We start from the raw sequence: 20549 nt of genomic DNA, 5'->3' as shown, positions 1-20549 counted from the left end.
TATTAAAATAAAAAATAAAATAAAAAAAAAAAAGTACCCAGTGTGCCAAAGCATCTTAATTTGTAGACAGCAATTGTTTGGGTCTTAAGTGTCTAAGGTTTCACTTTTTTAAAGTATATACAAATACACGGCAGAATAAAAAAAGAAAAAATTAGGGCAACCGGCTGCGAAGCGTCAAAGTTTTCTCTAACGCTTCACAACTGATTGTACATTAAGTTTTTCCAACTTCTGCATTTTTCACAGTGTAACTCACTTGCATGTACACATTACAAAATATAATGTTTGATTTTACAAACAGTAAACTAAGAAAATCAGTTGTACATACACACACACACACACACACACACACACACACAAAGGCATTTCAGCGGTTTATTGGAGTTTAATGGCAAATGGAACAATGCTGTCTGGTATCAAATACTGAAGGCTGTTCATCGACAGATCACCAGTCAGAACCTCCACCACTAGGGGAGCCGAAGACGTGGCGCTGGGGGCTCCTGCTCAGTAACCTGGACTTTTGGCACGGAGTTGCGTGGGTGGAAAAACTGAAGATACAGCGCTATGTGAGGGGAACTTTTAAAAAGGCCAACAAAACAAGGAGGAAATAAAGGCGGAGTCAGCAGAGGTGACAAACATCCAGCGATGGGGAGAAAACAACCTTCCGAACAGCATTTGTTAATGCAGGCGAGGGGGCCAGACTGGGTCTCCGTCCCCCAGTCATCTGATTGGTCTACTAAACTTCAGTCCTGCTCGTCACTGTCTTACAGCCTAAGAGCATCTTTGGTGGGAAGTTGGTCATTTTGGGAGACACTGGGCTAAAAGCACTGAGGCCCAAATAGTCACATTCACGCTTGCCGTGGGGAGAAGGGGGGCAGCATTACGAACTCCTGACGTAATGGCCGTGTTCTTTGTAACAGTATACAAAATAAAATATATATATTTTTAAATAGATATAAACCTTGCATGAAAATAGAACCGTATCAAAACATGAGTTCACAGTTTATTCCTTTCCTGGGTACTCCCAGTGCCCTGAATCCTGAATCCATTAACCGGCTGATGTACGAAGGCCACAGGGAAAAGGAGTCCAGCCCAGGCAACAGCGCCCCCACTTGGGGCTTCACTGGGACTTCAGGCCCAGGCCGTTGCTGCTGAGGGGATAGGAGTAGGCTTTGCCCAGGACGATGCGGTCCCGTAGCAGTTTGAAAAGGACGTAGTAGTTGCAGAAGAGGATGAGGCCGAGTGAGAGCGTGTGGTTCCAGCGCTCGGAGCGAAGCAGGGAATACAGCTGGTACAGAACCACACTGGACTCGATCCCAATTAACAGGTTCAGGATCCGCAATGGTTTATGAAATAGAAACTGTAGTGAGAAAAAGAGACACATTAAGACCTCACATAAGCCAAAGGAGAAAAACAGAAAGTGCACCAGGCCAGAGGTATTAGATACCTCATAGAAACACACTGCAGGTTACACGTGAAGATCTAAAGCGTGGTTATGCCTGCAAACATGCACAAGACCCCCGACCGGCTCATTCACCCCATGAGGACACGTTTGTACTCACATAAAACCTGGCGTGAGACACATCTGAGGGCAGTGCTACATTGTAGGGTCCCACTGCCTTATAAAGGCATCGGCTGTGCCGCACCAGGACCCCCTGCGGCCAGATGGTGTTCTCGGACCACCTGCAAAAATGCGAATAGAGAGCATTTAATAAAGCAAAGGTCACTTGCATCTGAAAAGTGCACAACTTTCCATATTTTGTTATGTTACAGCCTTTATAAAATGGATTATATTAAATCCTGCTCATTATGTTTCAAACCCGTTCATTTTCCTCCACAGAGTCTAGCGCTAAAAACCTGGACTTTTAAAAAGCTTTACTTGTCAGGTCAGACTAAAGGCAAACTTTTAAGGCCTGATTACGCAGGAGACTTGTTGCTCTGGGGGCGAAGACTGCAGTCGGGAACACTGCATATACAACATAGATAAAACTCTGGAGCTAACTCCTGTTCCTCCGTAGAAGGTGGTGAACAAATGAAGTATTGGGAAAATAACATTTGCAGTAATATAAAGATTTAGTCATTTTAGTTTCGTTTTCATTGCTGGGTAATAGTGCTGCACGATTATTCTAATCGCAATGTCAGTCTGTGCGATTACATGAACGCAGAAGGCTGCGATTTAAATGTGACGTGTTCGTCACATGACTTTTGATTCGGTTCAATGGAGACCTCAGATTCGTGACTCACATAGACATATGAGTACACGTACGTCAACGTCGCCGCCATATTGCGATAGGCTCTGCTGTTGAATGAAGCATATACATGTCTATGGAGAGAAGTGCATAAAAATGCCTCACTCTTGTGCTGCTTGGGGCGTAAGAACTATAAACGTAAGAACTATAATAAGGGATTTTATAATGGCCAAATATAATCAAAACAGTTGTTTAGCCTTACATGGGTTTGTCGTTTTTTGTAATTATTTAATTTAGTAGAATATTGTATTTTGAAAGCACTGGGCATTTCAAGTTGTTATAAGTAGTTTGTATGTTTCACTTTGAAATGAAACATTTCACTATTAGTAATTTGTATGTGACTTTTCATTGATATACAAGCAAGTGTCCTTTATCATATCGCAATCGCATATCGCAATATTGATTTCAATAATTGCAATATGCCTTTTTCCCCAAATTGCGCAGCCCTACTGGGTAAGCAGGTACCATTTATCATATCACATATCGATCTCAGTAATCGAAATAAGACTTTGAATATCGAAATATCCCCCAAATTGTCCAGCATTACTTATAATATGTTATCACATGCATTATAAAAGATCATATGCTTTTTGGAAACTACTGCAGGAAAATAAGAGCATGAATAAGAGCCACAAACTGATTCTTTATTGATATGTACCTTTGGTCCCCAAACAGTAGCCCACCTTTTATTCTTTTTAATGAATTGTATTTCCCAAAACATATTTTTTCTGGACTGCAGTTATTACTCAGAGATGAGTTTGATCGACTGGATTTGTCAGTATAGGAGAACACTGAATACTAAACATCTGATATCCAAATGTTAGAACATGATGACAAATAAACACTAAGAACAGTATGAGAACAGCCATTGACTGCTAAGAAAATAAAATAAAAAAGAGAGAACTGCTCTATAAAAAAAGTGCACTTTTGCACTACTCACATGTGTTGAGGGGCGTTGCTATAGGAACCGTGCTCCAGGCGCTGCCATCGACCTAGGTGTGCTGCGGAGCGGTGCAGCAGGTCACAGTAGCTGGGCGGAAGCAGTTGACTCATCAGCATCACGAACGCGTTGATCCACACCATGATCAGGTGTTCACACGACCACCGCATGTCGTAGTACTGCGTACTCTGGGGTGGGTGCAAAAATAAATAAATAAGTAAATAAATAATTCATTAATCTACAATTCAGATATAACACAACAACACAAATTCAAGCATTTACTGACTTTCAGTATTCAGCTGTATTAACAGATGTGCAAGTCACAGAGCAGAGACCTGCTGACCATTGTGAGAAATTCTGAAGTGGTAAACTAAAAGCAGAACAGTCTCTGCAACAAAGCCACAGACTAGCAAAATGCACCACATGGTTTTTTTGTAAAAGGACAGAGCACATGTAGCAATTATATTGTGCAGGTATTGCAAACGTGAAACTAAGCCTGCAGCTAACCGAAGTAAAAATTAACTCAGGAAATCAGGAATAAAAATCCTTTTGCACGAGTTTAAAAAAAAAAAAAAAAAAAAAAAAGAGAAGGTAACCCATTCTAACTATTTTTAGGCCAAAGCAATGCTGCATTGTTAAAAGGTGCATAGTAATGAACATTTGTGAGATTATTTAACATTTGTACTGAACATTTGTGAGATTATTTAACATTTGTACGAGTCTATAGTCCTGCAGTGGTTAGAAATGTGATTGTGTAAAGAGTGTTTTGGCTTCATTGTTCAGAAAGCGGCAGTTTTACTTTACTTTACTTAGCAGATGCTTTTATCCAAAGCGACTTATAAGAGGAAGACACCGGCAGCTCAGACGGTCGGGTTGGGAAGGTTACCTCCCATGTCTCAGGGTTTTTCCGCCCAGAGAATTTCCCACCCCTCCCCTAAAACATCATCGCCACTGACAGTCAGGTCTTCCAAACGTGTGAATTGGACGTAAAATATACAAATATATTTTGTTCTGTCACACGAGAATTTTTTTTTCCTGCAAAGACACTGACACGACTTCCTGTCTGCGCCAAACATTGTGGTCGGTGAATGGTGTTGATAGCGTAATTTCCGTGAATGCCCGCTCACTCCTATAGGCCTCTCTCCAAGTCATTAGCATTTAAAGCTGCAGACACCGAAACGGCGCGTACTGGGGAAATCTCATTGTGGGACTGGATTAAAGTGGCGGTAATTCTGCACCACGGCTGAATTTCAGAGAGAGACTGCAGATACAGTATTAGGGGACACTATGACCACTATGATATAAACTTAAAAAAAAAAAAAACATGTTCATATCAGAGGCCAAAAAAAAAAAAACTGAACAAGGAGTTTGTTCACTGCAATTGCCCAAACTGACATAAAACAGTATGACTGTGGTGGGGGAGGGTAGATGATAAAAAAAAAGGAAATTTTTCAAAGTGAAAGAAATGACACTCACCTTTACAAAGCAGAGAGGCAGAAAGGCCACGTAGTACGCGCTGAAGAGCGAGTTAAAGAGCACTTCTTTGATGCGCCGGTTGAAGTCGCTCTTCAGTTCCGCCACCTCACTGCGGATGAGCTCCGGTGAGGGCAGGCAGGTGTGGGCGGGGATGGGGGCGGGGCTAAGAAACTGCTCCCGCAGATTCTCCCGCAGGAGCGTGAGGAAGTCCCGCGGCCGGAGGAGCGCGGCGCTGTCTGACCCCTCCCCCTCGGAGAAGCTGTAGTCGGCGGGAGCCGGCGCTACCCTGCGACCCTCCTGATGGAAGCAGCACAGCGGTACGTATACGCCAAACCTGAGGTCGATAAATAATAATCAGCAATAGACCATACACCACAACGGCTACTACCACAAACATAACACAGCTAGTTTTGAAAATGTTGCCGTCAAGGCCACAATCATTGGCATATTTGAACTGACGTTGATTATTAACCTGTGAGAGAGAGAGAGAGAGAGAGAGAGACTCACGGGTAGCCCAGGAAGAGCAGGTTGAGTACTGAATGGTTTTTGAACAGGTTGACAAGGGTCCAGCACAGAACCCAACCACAGAGCGTCAGCAGACTCAGCCTGCCCACAATCAAAAACACGTACCGCAGCAGAGAGCATGGGCTGGTCTGAGAGGCCTACACACACACACACACACACACACACACACACACACACACAGAAAATAAATTTTATTACGTGCGAGAGTGGAAATGATTCCAAACTGGTCCCAAAACATTTATATGCAGACACACCTCGGAGACAATGGTCCAAACCAGTCTTCTGGCCAGCATTACTGTGATGAAGATGGCCAGGTGATAGTCCATCAAATAAAAGTTCTGAAAAACACATGCAACAACGTATTGTAGGTTAAAAAAGTGAGTGAACGGGTGAGCGAACGAGAGAGTGAGTGAGTGAGAGAGCGCACACACACACACACCAGTGAGGTAGAGGCTGCCGGCTGGCTGTAGGGGTACCACCACACGGTCCTGTAGATGTTGATGTACTGCACGAACAGCGCCACCAACAGGTAGAGGAAGAGAAGGAACTCAAACAGCAAGCTGCTGTCCAATGGGAGCTCTGGGATTTTTGAGTGACGCACCGGTTCCGGGGTGATTAGGGCAGTCAGGGGCGGGGCCGACAATCCGACGGAGTTACTGCTCCTTGCAAGAGGATCAAAATAAATTAGGAAATATTTTTACTGAAATTCTTTATTCTGTGACCATACTTTAACTATATGACACGATACTGAAATTGAAAACTCGATACCGATACTAAGGATGGTAGTTGATTCTACAGGGAAAGGAAAAAATTATGATAATTTTTTATAAAGTTATACACACATACTACATAAAGAAATCAATTATATATTTTAACTAAATTAATAATAATAAAAAAGAATGAAGAAACTAATTAATGAAATAAATGCTTTTAAGCGAAACAAAAAAAGCACTCCTCTGCTCTCATTCTGCAAAATATGAAAAAAAAAAAAAAACAACAACACAGAATTATAAAATGCGGAGAGAACACAGACAGTGGCAATAAAAATGACTTCTAGAGAGAGCTCCTGATTTTTCACATTTTCTAACAAGCTTGGAGCTGCAGAATTAACACCGGAGCTACTTTCGCCTGCTGCCGTGTTTAAAGTGTGTCTGTCACGTATTCATTGGGTCCTTCAGGTAGCCGGGGGAGAGGCTGCCCGCTTCAATGCCTGTTGAAAGTTGTTGTAGTCTGTTGAGATTTTCCGCGATCCGGCAGATGCAAAACTGGATTTTTTTTTAGGCTAAATAGGCTAAATTCTAGTACACCCCCTTTTAGTACCCCCTTATTATTCTGAGATGAGTCAGTTCTGTCCTTGGTAGATACTGCATATTTAGTAACTGCATGGTTACATTCATTTAGCCCCTTTGAACAGGAGGAAGTAAAAACCTAAAACCACAAACCGCCACCTCATGACATCATTTGGAATACAGACAGTGGAGGAGATACTTTGGACATCATAAAAATCTGACAGGACATTAAATTAAGGAATAGTCTGTAAAATTACACACGTCACAGCACAGTAATCATGCAGCATCACTACAAAAGCAACCGGGCTGGCAGTCAGAACAAAAGACTCACTCACTCTCACTATATATATATATATATATATATATATGTGTGTGTGTGTGTGTGTGTGTGTGTGTGTGTGTGTGTGTGTGTGTGTGTGTGTGTGTGTGTGTGTGTGTGTGTGTGTGTGTGTGTGTGTGTGGCTTTGTAATAAAACCATCAATGATATGTACTGTTCACTCTTATTTGATTGGACATTTGCCTTTCTTATCTTATCAGCTTTTACAGAAAGATCACAATTAGCAGCCACTGAAGCTTGTATGATACAGGGTCACACTGAACGTGCTTTTAGGAGCGATAGGATACTGTGCATGCATAAAACTGCACAAGAATGAACAAGTGTGCGGTGCATAATTCTCTCACTGTCCCAGTATTACAATTATTGTGTGTGTGTGTGTGTGTGCATGCGTGCGTGTGTGTGTGTGTGTGTGTGTGTGTGTGTGTGTGTGTGTGGGGGGGGGGCGCATGAAAAATAGGAATGTTCTTGATCTACTCGGCTCAAAGCTCTTCCCTCTGGGGAAATATTTCCCGTAAAGCAAACAAGCCCACCGTCTCACACACCGTCACCCAGACACCCGTGACTTCTGAGCCGATCGCAGCTCTGATCAAACCGACAAACGCGCCTCGAAGAACAAAAGCTTCACAGCTGATTAAACGCTCTGCTGCTGGACTGCTGCTCGGGCCTGGGAGGGCATCCCAGTGAGCATGGCTTCCAGATAAAATGCCCTATAGAGGGGTCAGCGGGTTCAAAGCCTTTGATAAGCTGTAGGGTGTAAGCTTCACGGGGAAAAGGAGATCGACTTGCTTGTGCACACGCTCTGCTAATGCCGGGAGGTTTGCAAAACGGCCTGCGAGTGTTATTATAACACGGCATGTGTCTTGGCGCACGCACGGGGCCTAACAGCAGGCGCGCAGACGGCGAACTGAGTCACCGCGGCCGTCAGAACATGGCATCAGAGTCGATCTGTGCAGAACGTTATCTGCGGCAGCCCTTCCCGGGTTGGGGGACTAGCTACCTGGCCAAGGGAAGCGGCGTTCATTTTCCTTACCTGTTCCTGAAGCCGGCGCCGTTGCTGAGGCCGCCGCCCACCAGCGTCTGCAGGGAGGGCAGTGCTGAGCGACTCAGCTGCTGTCTACTCGGACCCCTGCGCCCCCCAGGCATGGCCGGTACCCACGGAAACCTGCAAGACCCCAGCGGCTCCCAGCGACGCTCTCACGGCCTGGCCGAACGCACACACACCACTGAGAGAGGGGGAAACACGCAGAAAAATGACAAAAATGAAGTACAAAGCACGATAATGTGGTGAGCAATGAGTACAAGAAAAGGGGCGCGGCATGCACACGCACACGCTGTGCAGATTAACAAAGCAAAGCATGCATGCACAATATGTGCACTGTGTGTAAAACGACACCGCCAGCAACGTATTAGGCAATACAACGGCCACTGTTCGTGCACACGTGTCATCCCAGAATTTGCTGACACAATAGAAAAAAAAAAAGTTTGCGACTGGTCACACCTACACGCCGTGACAAGTGGGGACAGAGAAGGTCAAGAAGACCCCCCCAGTCAGAAATAAATAAATAAAAACGATATGTGCGTACTGAAAGTGGAGCTGCGCCACCTCCCAAAAACAATAAGCAGGGGGTCAGAGGTCAGAAGGCCACGTTTGTTGTGGACAAGCATCTCCTTTCCTCTACCTGCTCGGGACAAGCGACAAAGCGCAAATGCGGAACCGCCTCCCACATCACAACTGTCCCCTCGCTTCCATAGTGCAAAAAAATAAAATAATAATAATAATTCCACACACGTAAAAAAAATTAAACGCAATTTTCGGAATTCTACTTCTTGTACGGCTAACACAAAAAGCACCACATGCAACTCTTGCTAGCCAAGTTAGCTGCAAGCGCTAGCAATGCAAAAAAAGCAGTTTAAAACACGTGTGGTGGCAGGTTCGACCTGGGCTGCGGGTTCGATCCACGCACGCTGCAGATGTCGGGGGTTGCGGACGGACGATTAAAACCGCCGCGGTTGACACACGCGTAGCCGAGCGGCGCCGTACTCACACATCAACAGCGAGCGGACGGCGTGGACGCGGAGACATCAGTCAATCGTGGGCTGACCGGGAAACGGAGTCGGGGGGCGAACATTCGCTTTGTCGTCTATGCACGGGCGACGAAGTGACGAGGGGGGGGGACCGCGCGTCGCCGGAGCTCCGCCGCTGGCGCGCCGCGCCGACCCGAGACGTGGAAGTTTTTCTTTTTTTTTTTTTTTTTTTTTTTTGAAAAGTTGCCTGCTAGCGGAGCCACAGCGCGGTGGCTTTTACACGGACCGACGTGGCAAACGTGCACCTCCTCCGGCGTGACGTCATCAGACGCGCGACCGTTTCCGCGTACAGGACCCGCACTGAGTGGCTCGTTACCAGCCAACGCTGCGCCGCGGCCCCGAGGTTGCCAGGTCCGCCTTGTACAAGCGGAACTTTGTCTCAATGGAAGTTCGTGAGTTTAACCAGTCACAGATGTTGTTTTTAAAACGTATTTTAAGTTTTTATACATAAAAATGCCATTACGTTTTTAAAAAGTAAACAAAACACAAAAAATATTCAAGTTAATACACAAATGACAATTCTGGAATGATTTGGAAGCAATATTTGCGCATTATTGAGGTAACCGGATCCAACAGGATCGTGTGGAGTAAAGGTTAGGGGAATGCCTATGTGCTTTTGCGGTCCTAGTTATATAGAAATTGTGCTTCGCTTATAATTGCAGATTGCTGACAAGCTCTGGCAACGTGGAAAACGGCCCAACCAGTTGCTGAGGCAGAGACTTTACTGGCAGCAGAGGGCAGTGTTGCTAGACGCGCCACAATTATCGTGTTTGTACCATAATTTTACCCTCTGTACGAAATAAAAAAAATCCCACTAATTTTTTATCACCATTTTATTTAATTAGCACGACAAGGTGCAGGTCTCTGTTTTCATCTCTGCGCACACACGTTCTGTCACGTGCCTTTACAGCCCATCGATGCACGACGTAACACGTGGGGACGCACAGAGTAAACACTGTACTCCACATCGCCATCCAGGGCCCTCAAGTCTCACGCATTTCAACGAGTTCACACGTGGCATTTCTCACGCTCAGAAATAATTATCTTTACTGCACATGAAATTGAACGGAGGGATGCTTAAATTACCGTAACTCTGAAACCGTTTACGCAAATGAAAAACTTCCACGCTTTGTGAAAGCAGAGAAAGCAGCGTTTTCCAGGGATATAAGCGTTATTACGGTAGTCCACGGCTCCTCGGTAGCCCCGGGAATACAAAGGTTGGCTCCCGGACGTCTGCAGAATAGATATTTTAGTTTTTTTTTTTTTTTGTTTGACTGTTTTTACTGTTTGCTGTATGTATTTCGCGTTTTTTTCTTTCCGTGCTTTTATTTCAAACGTGACGAGGAAGTCTTGTGTGAAAATACAAATGCTGCATAAAATAAAGAAAAGTGCACTGTGTGCAAGAGAAGATCTAATTGCAAGTGTCAGCAGTGCACTGTAGGCCTCTGCTTCCAACTTGAGAGGAACTGCTTTCTGGAGTTCCATCAGCTTTCCATGTGGCAGGACTACATGGCCAGACTTCAAATGATTGTTTTTTTTTCTCTTTGTTTTATAGTTTGTAGTTCACATTGAACATTCAAACATTTTTATTCATGTTCATTCTGAGTGCCTTACTTAGTAAAGATGATAAAATAAGTCTCACGCGATCTGCTTAGAAATAAGGGGCAGTGGTGGCCTAGCAGTTAAGGAAGCGGCCACATAATTAGAATCACGAACCGCCAAGGTGCCTATGAGCAAAGCAACGTCCCCTCACACTGCTCCCCGGGCGCCTGTCATGCTCGCCAAGGGTGATGGTTAAAAGCAGAGGACACATTCATTCATCCTTCACGGCCACCAGTTACACTCTGTTACATCACATTGTAAAGAATTATGGAAGTTGGGTACGTTTTATATTGTGGGTGGCATAGTAGCCTGGTGGGTAACACTGTGAACCAGAAGACCACAGTTACCCCACTTCACTTACTACCATTGTGTCCCCGGGCCCAGAGAACTGCTAAATGCCATCAATGTAATTGTTGTAACTTGGCCTTGTGAAACCACAGCTGTCACCTGCAGGTTTGTTAGTCAGCTCCTCAACTTATGCAAGTAGTCAGCAACTGCTAGCAAAAAGTTTCGAGAGCACTTCAAGGACAAATCTTCAAGTGTAGCAACAACACTTCAGTCTTTTCCCACTTACTGGTGCCCAGAAACTAAACCGAAGGCGGCAGGGCTGCTGGACAAGATGCCGAGGATCCCATTATGCTTCAGCTTGTGAACGTCCTTGCTGTGCAAGCTGCTGGAGTTGGCAATGGACTGGACTCCTTCAGCTAAGTGTTTATTTAATCTAACTCCTATTTTTATCTAACTCCTGACAGTTGCCCTTGAGGGTATTTTTAAGAATTGAGTGCTCATTCCCAGCTTTTATAAGCTCAGCAACAAGGCATCATTATTCTCTACATTTTAAGATTGTTATCAAATCCTAAATGAATCAATTTCACTTTCATATACATTTACAGCATTTATCATACGCCCTTATCCAGAGCGACTTACAATCAGTTGTTACAGGAACAGTCCCCCCCTGGTAAGGGTCTTGCTCAGGGACACAATGGTAGTAAGTGGGATTTGAACCTGGGTCTTCTGGTTCAAAGGTGAGTGTGTTACCCACTAAGCTACTACCACCCCTATATAGCCAAGACAAGATCTGATAACACTATTCAAAATGCTCTACTACAAATAAAATTTAAATGTCACCACTAGGGGACAGAAATTGAAGGTGGGGCTATTTAAACTAATATCATGGTGGTAGTAGCCTAGTGGGTAAGACACTCGCCTGTGAACCAGAAGACCCGGGTTCAAATCCCACTTACTACCATTGTGTCCCTGAGCAAGACACTTAACCCTAAATTGCTCCAGGGGGGACTGTCCCTGTAACTATTCATTGTAAGTCGCTCTGGATAAGGGCGTCCGATAAATGCCATAAATGTAAATGTAAATATCACAAGGCTTAAAAATAGCAACAATATATAATGATTTACAGAAATATGAAAACACATGATTTTTGTAACTGTTTATTGCTGACTTTCTGTAACAGTGTGGCAAAAAAGCAACTGCTTCAGCTTGGCATTTACATCCAGGCTGGTTAAAATAAATGTAACAAGAAACCACCCTTATGACTGGCCTGTCCTTTTGAAGAAAAACTAAAAAACAAGTATTCACAACCAGTATTCACAATGACAGTTATTTTCCCAGCTAGAGATGGATTAGACAATATTTACAATCATAAACAAAACCAATAGGAAAAAATGAAAAATCCCATTGGACTGCTTCTTGTAACAAGTAGCCCACAGGAAAGATATGCTAGATGACCGTAAAAACAACACCCTGCAGAACCTCAATATTTGTCGGAACTTTGGCTCAATTTTAAAATGCACGCTTTTGACACCATGACATCTACAATGACATGTATGATTTCCTTCCTTCATTCCTTCAGTGCATTTCATTAACAGGCTCATATGTTATTATTTAGGACCCACAAAAAATGGAGTAATAGAAAACGCTACACACACACAACACAGTCATATTAAAAATATGTAGGGGTATTTTTATGGCTTTTTTTAAGGTAACATTTAAAAAACCAAGTCACCTGAGACAAAATATAAGAATTTCTACCTGCCATGGAGTCAATCCATTAACCTCTTTCTAAATAAAATAGGTAGGTAGACACAAAGATACAGCATAATTAAAAGGGAAAAAAAGTGTGGTCAGTGCAATCTGTGGTCTAAATTCTGTCTAATGCACTATTCCTCCAGCAGATGGCGTTCTAAGATTATTTACAGTATTTTATCTTACATAGCGGGAAACCCCTACACACAGTCCAAGTGCACCTCCTTCAGATCTAACCAAAATCATGGTAGTTACGGCAACACAAGTCCCAGGTTTGGTGCAGGGCAGTTGGCTTTCGGGCAGGTCCTGATGGCCTCAGATCACTATGCTGTTGTGCGAGCTCTGGTCCTGAGACAGAGAGACAGGGGACCATGTTAGTTTCTGACTAAGATGCCTCAGGAGCTACATAACTACTTTGCTTCTGCAACTGACTGTGTGTGTGTGTGTGTGTGTGTGTGTGTGTGAGAGAGAGAGAGAGAGAGAGAGAGAGAGAGAGAGAGCGAGCGAGAAAGAAAGAAAGAAAGGAGGGCAGGATGGATGGTCAGAGGTCAAGGATGAAAGCATGAGAAGTGACAGCGTGTGCTATAGAACATCGGAGTGGTCCCTTACGGAGTACTGGTGGTTGCGTTTGCCCGGTTTCTGTCCTGGTTCGTACTCTCTGTAGCTGGGGGGCTTGTCCCAGTCCCCACCTCGGCCGCCCCGAGCTCCACCCCGCCTGCTGTCTTCATCATTAGCTGAGCTCCATGACCCTCTGTGGCCATTAGGAGGCGGGTAGTTCCTGTCCATACGTGGAGGTCCACGGTGGGACTCGCCTAGCAGGTCATCACGGGAGCGGGAACGTGGGCGGTACCCAGGCCCCCGGCTGCCGCCTCCTCTATGGTTATCCAGCACATCCTCCTGGCTATAACTACGCGCCATTGGGTAACGTGAGCGTTCGTCGTGGCGAGGATCCCCATAACTGGATGAGCCGCTGGAACGGGGCGGACCTCTTCGGTTCCCTCCTGGCGGGGGTCGCCGTGGGGGATCATCAAGAGCTGAAAGCATGCTAGGGGGCCCGGCAGAAAACGGTACATTTCTGGGCATTTGCTGGGGAGGTGGGGGCATTGCCTGCAAGGGGATAGGTTGCTGTGGGGGTAGCATGGGGCTGGTCATGTCCATCCCACGCACCTGGTTCTCCAGGAAGTCCAGCATCTGGTTAGTGCCTGGTCCACTTCCACCAGCGATGCTGCCGTTGCCATGAAAGCTAGGTGGCATGTTCACAATACCAGGGTGAGGTGGTGGCAGGGGGATGGGTGTCATGGGACCCTTTCCTGAAGCTGAACCTAATGGCATGCATAAAATTATCAGTCATAAATTTATACCTGGAGTGAAATTAGCATCAACAGGGCTGGTAAAAAAGTAGAGATGAATACTCAATACTTTGCCATAAATGTACAGTACAGGCCAAATGTTTGGACACTCATTCAATGTGTTTTCTTTATTTTCATGACCATTTACGTTGGTAGATTCTCACAGAAGGCATCAAAAATATGAATGAACACATGTGGAGTTTTGTACTTAACAAAAAGTGACCTGGCCTCCAGAGTCACCGGACCTGAACCCAGTCGAGATGGTTTGGGGAGAGCTGGACTGCAGAGTGAAGGCAAAGGGGCCAACAAGTGCTAAACACCTCTGGGAACTGTTGGAGAACCATTTCAGGTGACGACCTCTTGAAGCTCATCGAGAGAATGTCAAGAGTGCAAAGCAGTAATCAGAGCAAAGGGTGGATATTCTAGTGGAAACTAGAATATAAAACGTGTTTTCAGTTATTTCACCTTTTTTTGTTAAGTACATAACTCCACATGTGTTCATTCATAGTTTTGATGCCTTCAGTGAGAATCTACCAATTTGAATGGTCATGGAAATAAAGAAAACACATTGAATGAAAAGGTGTGTCCAAACGTTTGGCCTGTACTGTGTCATTGTAATGGAATACATTACTGAATAAAGTAATGTATTCTGAATACTTTTACAATAAACACATATATAAAATACATGTGAAAATCAGCCATGCTATTTCATTATTTGAAATATGAAATGTCAATTATTTTGTGCATATCAGTGTGCAGTAGAAACTGAAAGGTAAAATATACAGATAGTACATAATAAATAAACAATAAACAACAATAAATAAACAATAATATATTATGGTATAATAGTAATAGAAAGAGCGTGATCACCTGACCTGGATAAAGCATGGGGTTCATCTGGATGGAGGAATGGGTGCTGAGAGGGGCGTAGATCTGCTGGCCTCCATTCATCCAGGGAGACATGGCCTTCTGAGCCTCTTTTATCATTCTGTACTGCATCACCGCTACAAAACACACAACCAAAAAGCTGTGCACATTAGTGAGTGTCTTAAGTGTGTATAGCTTATCAATGTACGTATGTGTGTGTGTGTGTGTGTGTATGTGTGTGTGTGTGTGTGTGTGTGTGTACCTTGCTCAGGGCAGCAGCACTGCTTAGGGCAGCAGGGGCAGCGGACGTAGCAGCAGCACTTCTGAGGGCAGCACTGGCAGCAGCACACACCCAGCAGGATGATGAGTAGCAGCCCACCGAGGATGATTAAGAGCACTGTGAGCCAATCTGAGGAAGGCATTCAGAAGAAACACTTAGGAGAGCACTGAAAGTATGTTTAAAACAACAGTGTCATTTTGGATAGATATAACCTGGATGGGGTACAGGTTAAATATTTGATATAATACATTTCAGAACTACTTGCAATATGGAACAATGTTGACTCAACAGGTACAGATTAGGGACCCACTGATATATCAGCTGTATATCGGAATCGGCCCATATTAACCTCTTAGACTAATAATCAGGTCTTTAGAGTGAGATTTGGTTGCGCATGCGACCAAATCGTGTCTCCATAAACTTCCTGTGGTTCATGCAACAGACACATAATAGGTCCATATCATATTCTAAGCCAATCAGAGATCTTGAAGGGCGGGGCCCACCTTTGATTGGCCGTGGTCTAGATATTTCTTTAAGTTTAAAAGCGCGCCAAAAGAGGTGAGTCACTTCTCATATCACTCTTACGCTGATGACACCCAGCTCACCCAGACAAATAGTCTTTCTCACCAGAAGATGCTACTATAGCAACAAAAATTTCGGCCTGTATCTCAGACATATCGGCATGGATGTCTGAGCGACACCTCCAACTCAACCTATCCAAAACCGAGATTCTGATCTTTCCGGGCAACAACTCCCCTCAGCAAAACCTCTCAATTCAAATAGGCTCGCTACTGTTAACACCCACAGCGTCTGCAAAAAGCCTTGGAGTTTGGATTGATGACAAACTGAGTCTGAACCATCACGTTGCTGCGATCTCCAGATCCTGCAGGTTCACTCTCTACAACATTCGCAAGATTCGGCCTTTTCTCTCGCAACAGGCTACGCAGCTCCTCGTCCAGGCAATGGTCATCTCCAAACTGGACTATTGTAACTCTCTCCTGGCTGGAGCCTCTGCAGTCACCATAAAACCACTCCAGATGATCCAAAATATGGCAGCCCGCCTCATCTTCAACCAGCCGAAATACACCCATGTTACACCTCTTCTTACCTCCCTCCACTGGCTCCCGGTAGCTGCTCGCATTGAGTTTAAATCCTTGATGCTGCCTACAGGGCACCCTCCTATATCAATACAATACTACCTAGCTACACTCCTGCACGCTCTCTCAGATCAGCAAACGAAATGAGACTAAAAATTCCCCCTTCACGGGGTCTCCGATCCCAATCAACTCTGTTCTCCTTTGTTGTCCCTGGCTGGTGGAACAACCTGCCCTCCTCCATTCGACTAGCCGAGACTACTACCACCTTTAAGAAGCAGGTGAAAACCCGCTTATTCAAAAAGTATTTCAGACAAATAAAATCATTTTTTCTTTGTCTAGCACTTAATCTCCGAGCATGCTCTTTGCTGACAAGTTAGGCCTTATCAGGGCTTTTGTAAACTCAAAATTCTATAGAAATTGAACGAGAATTGCTGGTGTCTTCCTCTTGTATGTCGCTTTGGATAAAAGCATCTGCAAAATAAAGTAAAGTAGCCTGGACCCATCAAATAGACAGAATGGATTAAAAGCCAAAATCAGGCGGATGTCGGACAACTTGACTACAGCATGTTGAGTTACTTGTAAATTTTTTTATGACATTTTTTGCCCACACCTCAGACTTTGCCTTCATGATTGGCATTGGCCAGCCTCTGTTTCAGCACCCATTTTTGCGCTAAATAAAATGCACCACCTGACTGCTCATTTACCACGCACGTCCAAGTAAAACGATAGAAATGAAACTCTGAAAAAGCAGAGTGTGTCTATAAAACACATTACATGCAGTGATAAATGTACTGGCCCAATGTTCCTTCTCCTGCTGCCTCTCAGCAAGGTTGAGGTGACAATCAAGTTCAAGTACTTGTACTTTAAATTTTTTTTTTTTTTTAATGTAATTTATCTATTGTTTGAACGATAGATTTGAACGTTTGAACTGTACTGTACTGCTGTAATGCCTGGTGTTCCACTCGGTGCCGCATCAGTTGCAGATGGAGCTGAAGATCTTCACCTGAACCCGAAGGTTTTTTTACACTGACTTGTGCAGGGCAGTGGTGGCCTAGCAGTTAAGGAAGTGGTCCCGTAATCAGAAGGTTGCCGGTTCGAATCCCAAAGCACCGTCCCCACACACTGCTCCCCGGGCGCCTGTCATGGCTGCCCTCTGCTCACCAAGGGTGATGGTTAAATGCAGAGGACATTGTATCACAATGACAGTGTATCACTTGACTAGCGAGAAAGATGCAAAAACGGTGAGGAGGTGAGTTGAAGTGGACTGTTGATTACGTTCTGGTTTAACCGAGGTGTGGGACAACTTTGGCCATGATGTTAACAAGTGTACAAACGACATATTCTTGACAAAGTAAAAGAGCGGTGTGTGCACATTTGAATAACGTGGCGAAGCTTTCGCTCGGCGCTCATTCTGGCTGGAATAAGAGCTTTTTAGTTGAACAAGCTGGTAGCCAAAATAAACAGTCCAACACGGCCATCTTTTACATACTGACTAGCGAGAACGCGGCTGCTCTTATTCTCTGGCACCACGCAAACGCCGTACACTAAACCGTGTTTAACCCCCACATAACACACATCTCAACATGCAACACCCAACTATTTACATCCTCATTTCTTAGTCTAGTCACTTCTCCGAAGTGAAGGCTGATCAGAAAAAGGATTCCCACTAAAAGTGAATGTAAATATTAACCCTGTAAGGCCTTTTTGTATGTTTATGTCTGATGTGTCTAAATGGGGTGCTGGCCCGCCCCGTCCGACAAATTTTAAAAGTTAATATTGCCCCTGAGCTTAAAGGTTTGCCCAGCCCTGAATATTTGCCAATGAGCAAAAAGGCTGATTTTAAATGCACAAGTGCCTGTGCCACTAATCAGCATGCCTTTTTATGTTTATAATTATGATAACTTCATTAACAATTCATTGTTTACAACATGTGAGTTGTGAACTGTTCAATTCCTTTTTAACAATCAGGATAATAATCAAAACATAGGCACATTTTTATTTTAAACGTCGGTATCAAATTGTCCCAGAATTTCTCAGCTGATGCATCCCAAATGAAAATAGCTGGAAAGGGGTCCTTTTCACTGGATCAATGAATACTGATATTCATCCAGGACATACTGACAGGAGTCTGCTTGGTCAGACTTTTCACTTACTGTAGACGATGAGTTTGACCTCCTTATCGGAGTCCCCGGTAGTGTCTCCAGGCGCGTCAATGGAGCAAAAGTACATGCCGTTATCCCACCACATCACTTCGGTAATGGCCAGATCAGCCTCTGAGGGAAACAAATACATACATAAACACATTAAGAAGACAAAAAGGATGCGTACAAAAAAAATGTGTATATATATATAGAGGCTACATTTGAATCGGCAGGCTTCTAGACTAACTTTTTTAACAGCACTTGCCTTTATGATCTCTGATTGGTTTAGAATATGATATGTTCCTAATATGTGTCTGTTGCATGAACCACAGGGAATTTACAGAGACCAGTGCAACATCCGAGTTTTTTTTTTTTTTTTACTTGCACCAATGAGAAATTATGTTGCATGTGCGACCAAATTGGCTGATTTCTAATGTCCTGAGTGGACAATATAAATTCAACACATTTACAGTTTATAACTGCAGGTTATGTTTTCACTGGTCCATATTGTGTCAAGACCTTTGCACAGTACTGCATGTGGGAGTATGGTGCACTCACTGTTTTGAATTGTGATATGCCGTCCCTGATATTCATATCCCAGCACTGCCTCCTGGGTGCCTTTCTTCTGCGCCACGGTCCGCAGTGTCCTCTGCCGGTCTGGACAGTCATCGGTTGGGTCTTGACCCATCTGAAGGGCAGCCTGGTACGCTGGAGGATCAGAAACCTTAGTCAGTTTAAAGTAATATGTGATCTGGACAAAGGTGTTCACCAGGGGTGGTGGTAGCCTAGTGGGTAACACACTCGCCTATGAACCAGAAGACCCAGGTTCAAACCCCACTTACTACCATTGTGTCCCTGAGCAAGACACTAAACCCTAAGTTGCTCCAGGGGGACTGTCCCTGTGACTAATGGTTGTAAGTCACTCTGGATAAGGGCGTCTGATAAATGCCATAAATGTAAACGTAAATGTACACCAGGACACTGACTTTCGTGACAAATCGCATCCACGTATTACAGGCAAATGCCGCGAACCGAGGCTCTAAAGCCACAGAAGGGGTTCAGGACCATGATGCGGGGTCTCACCGGTGGAAAAGTACTGCAGCACAGGGTCCATGCAGAAAGATTTGTACCTCCACGTCACCAGCACATCCTGAAGATTGGCCGAGGTGGAGTAATCACAGCGCAGGGTGACCGAGGCGAAGAGGAGCGTGCGCCTTTCTGTTTCGGGGACAATCACCTGGACGGCCAACAGTTCTGTTTGTGTGACAGGCAGGAGCAGAAACAGACAGAGGAAGAGAAGAACGACAGGGACGGGAGGGGGAAAGGGCAGATTAGTCGTCCAACCTGACAAACAGGAAACCCAGACAAAGGAACCAGGAAATTCTTCAGTCTGTTTGGTTTCAACGCAACTGTAGAATGTCTGGTCGAGAGCTGAGCACGTTTCTAATAAACTGCTGTGCTACGTCAACTGAATAGACTCTGTGCTGTAAACTCGGGCAGCATCAATTTGTATCATTTTGCCAGAATGGTCATGAGAAAATACATTTCCCAAATTTGACATTTATGTACCTCAAACGGGAAAATTTCCTACCACCTGACTACATTTCAAAACCAGTTGCTTATTTATAAAATAATTGTTTAATTTAACACAATTAACACAATTGGTAATTGCATAAAGCGCCAAATGAGAGAGGCTTAATGTTATTAAGCCTTTTCATGTACATGTGTTGCTTCCCCCAAAGGGTCGAGCGGCGAGAAAAAAGGCTCATTAAGAATTTCAATTAAAGTTTAAATCACGTGACCGATACCGGCGGACGGCCGCGGTCTGTTTACGTCGCAGTTTCGTTGACGGCGACTCAATGTAAACAGAAATATTCTGGGGTTAAGATAAGGTTTTTTTTCCAGTCTGTTTAATACTTTTGGTCAAACGTGTCAACGTGAACTGCGACTAAAAGACGGAGGGCGACGAAGACCTACCTGTAGACAGAAAGCAGAATAAAAGGGCGGGCAACACCAGGCGCTCCATGATTCCCCCCAACCCAGAAAAAAAATAATTGCACTTCAGTCCAACTTTGATTCAAAAGTTTGCCGCAAAAAAATGAAAAAGAAAATCCGAACAGATCCGAACGGCCCGCTTCGGAGTCCCTCCGTCCCGGGCTGAGCGACGGCGCCTGTCCCCGGAAGCGCCGACTCGCGGTGACCTCACCTGCCGCGGTGTCATCCTGGCCACGCCCCGAAACAGGTGTGCGTGTGACGTAGCCGCGCCGCTCCCCG

General features: G+C 44.6%; 2 protein-coding genes across 3 annotated transcripts; both read right to left on the bottom strand.

Annotated features, from left to right (window-relative positions):
• Positions 1-364: 364 nt before the first annotated feature.
• tmem39a (transmembrane protein 39A) lies at positions 365-9074 on the bottom strand. Its single transcript, XM_028955251.1, has 9 exons — positions 8860-9074; positions 7845-8037; positions 5627-5849; positions 5442-5525; positions 5170-5324; positions 4663-4996; positions 3187-3374; positions 1560-1680; positions 365-1357 (listed from the first exon to the last, which is right to left on the bottom strand). The coding sequence occupies exons 2-9, from the start codon at positions 7955-7957 to the stop codon at positions 1118-1120; spliced, it is 1458 nt and encodes a 485-aa protein (XP_028811084.1). The 5' UTR covers positions 7958-8037; positions 8860-9074; the 3' UTR covers positions 365-1117.
• Positions 9075-11930: 2856 nt separating this feature from the next.
• Positions 11931-20549, bottom strand: ildr1a (immunoglobulin-like domain containing receptor 1a). Of its 2 annotated transcripts, XM_028954806.1 has the most exons (8): positions 20253-20549; positions 19359-19529; positions 18834-18983; positions 18288-18407; positions 15020-15166; positions 14766-14894; positions 13151-13863; positions 11931-12889 (listed from the first exon to the last, which is right to left on the bottom strand). In XM_028954806.1, exons 1-8 carry the CDS (start codon positions 20299-20301, stop codon positions 12857-12859), a joined length of 1512 nt encoding a protein of 503 aa, XP_028810639.1. In that variant the 5' UTR covers positions 20302-20549; the 3' UTR covers positions 11931-12856. The 2 variants fall into 2 exon arrangements, with proteins under 2 accessions (XP_028810639.1, XP_028810640.1); XM_028954807.1 differs by lacking the exon at positions 20253-20549 and having other exon boundaries at positions 19406-19532.

Source organism: Denticeps clupeoides, chromosome 15 (genome assembly GCF_900700375.1).
Source record: "Denticeps clupeoides chromosome 15, fDenClu1.1, whole genome shotgun sequence".
In the NCBI taxonomy this organism is placed as follows: domain Eukaryota; kingdom Metazoa; phylum Chordata; class Actinopteri; order Clupeiformes; family Denticipitidae; genus Denticeps; species Denticeps clupeoides.
Note: the sequence above shows the minus strand (reverse complement) of the source record. Positions and strands in the feature narration are given on the sequence as shown.

Excerpts from the sequence above, each read along its gene's own strand:
- tmem39a (XM_028955251.1), bottom strand. The coding sequence starts at position 7,957 with ATGCCTGGGGGGCGCAGGGGTCCGAGTAGACAGCAGCTGAGTCGCTCA. Across the intron at positions 5,850-7,844 it reads GGCGCCGGCTTCAGGAACAG|GAGCAGTAACTCCGTCGGAT; the intron begins GTAAGGAAAATG and ends TCCTCTTGCAAG. Across the intron at positions 5,325-5,441 it reads TTTGGACCATTGTCTCCGAG|GCCTCTCAGACCAGCCCATG; the intron begins GTGTGTCTGCAT and ends GTGTGTGTGTAG.
- ildr1a (XM_028954806.1), bottom strand. The coding sequence starts at position 20,301 with ATGGAGCGCCTGGTGTTGCCCGCCCTTTTATTCTGCTTTCTGTCTACA. Across the intron at positions 14,895-15,019 it reads GTGCTGCTGCCCTGAGCAAG|CGGTGATGCAGTACAGAATG; the intron begins GTACACACACAC and ends TGTGTTTTGTAG. Across the intron at positions 12,890-13,150 it reads AACGCAACCACCAGTACTCC|GACCAGAGCTCGCACAACAG; the intron begins GTAAGGGACCAC and ends TCTCTGTCTCAG.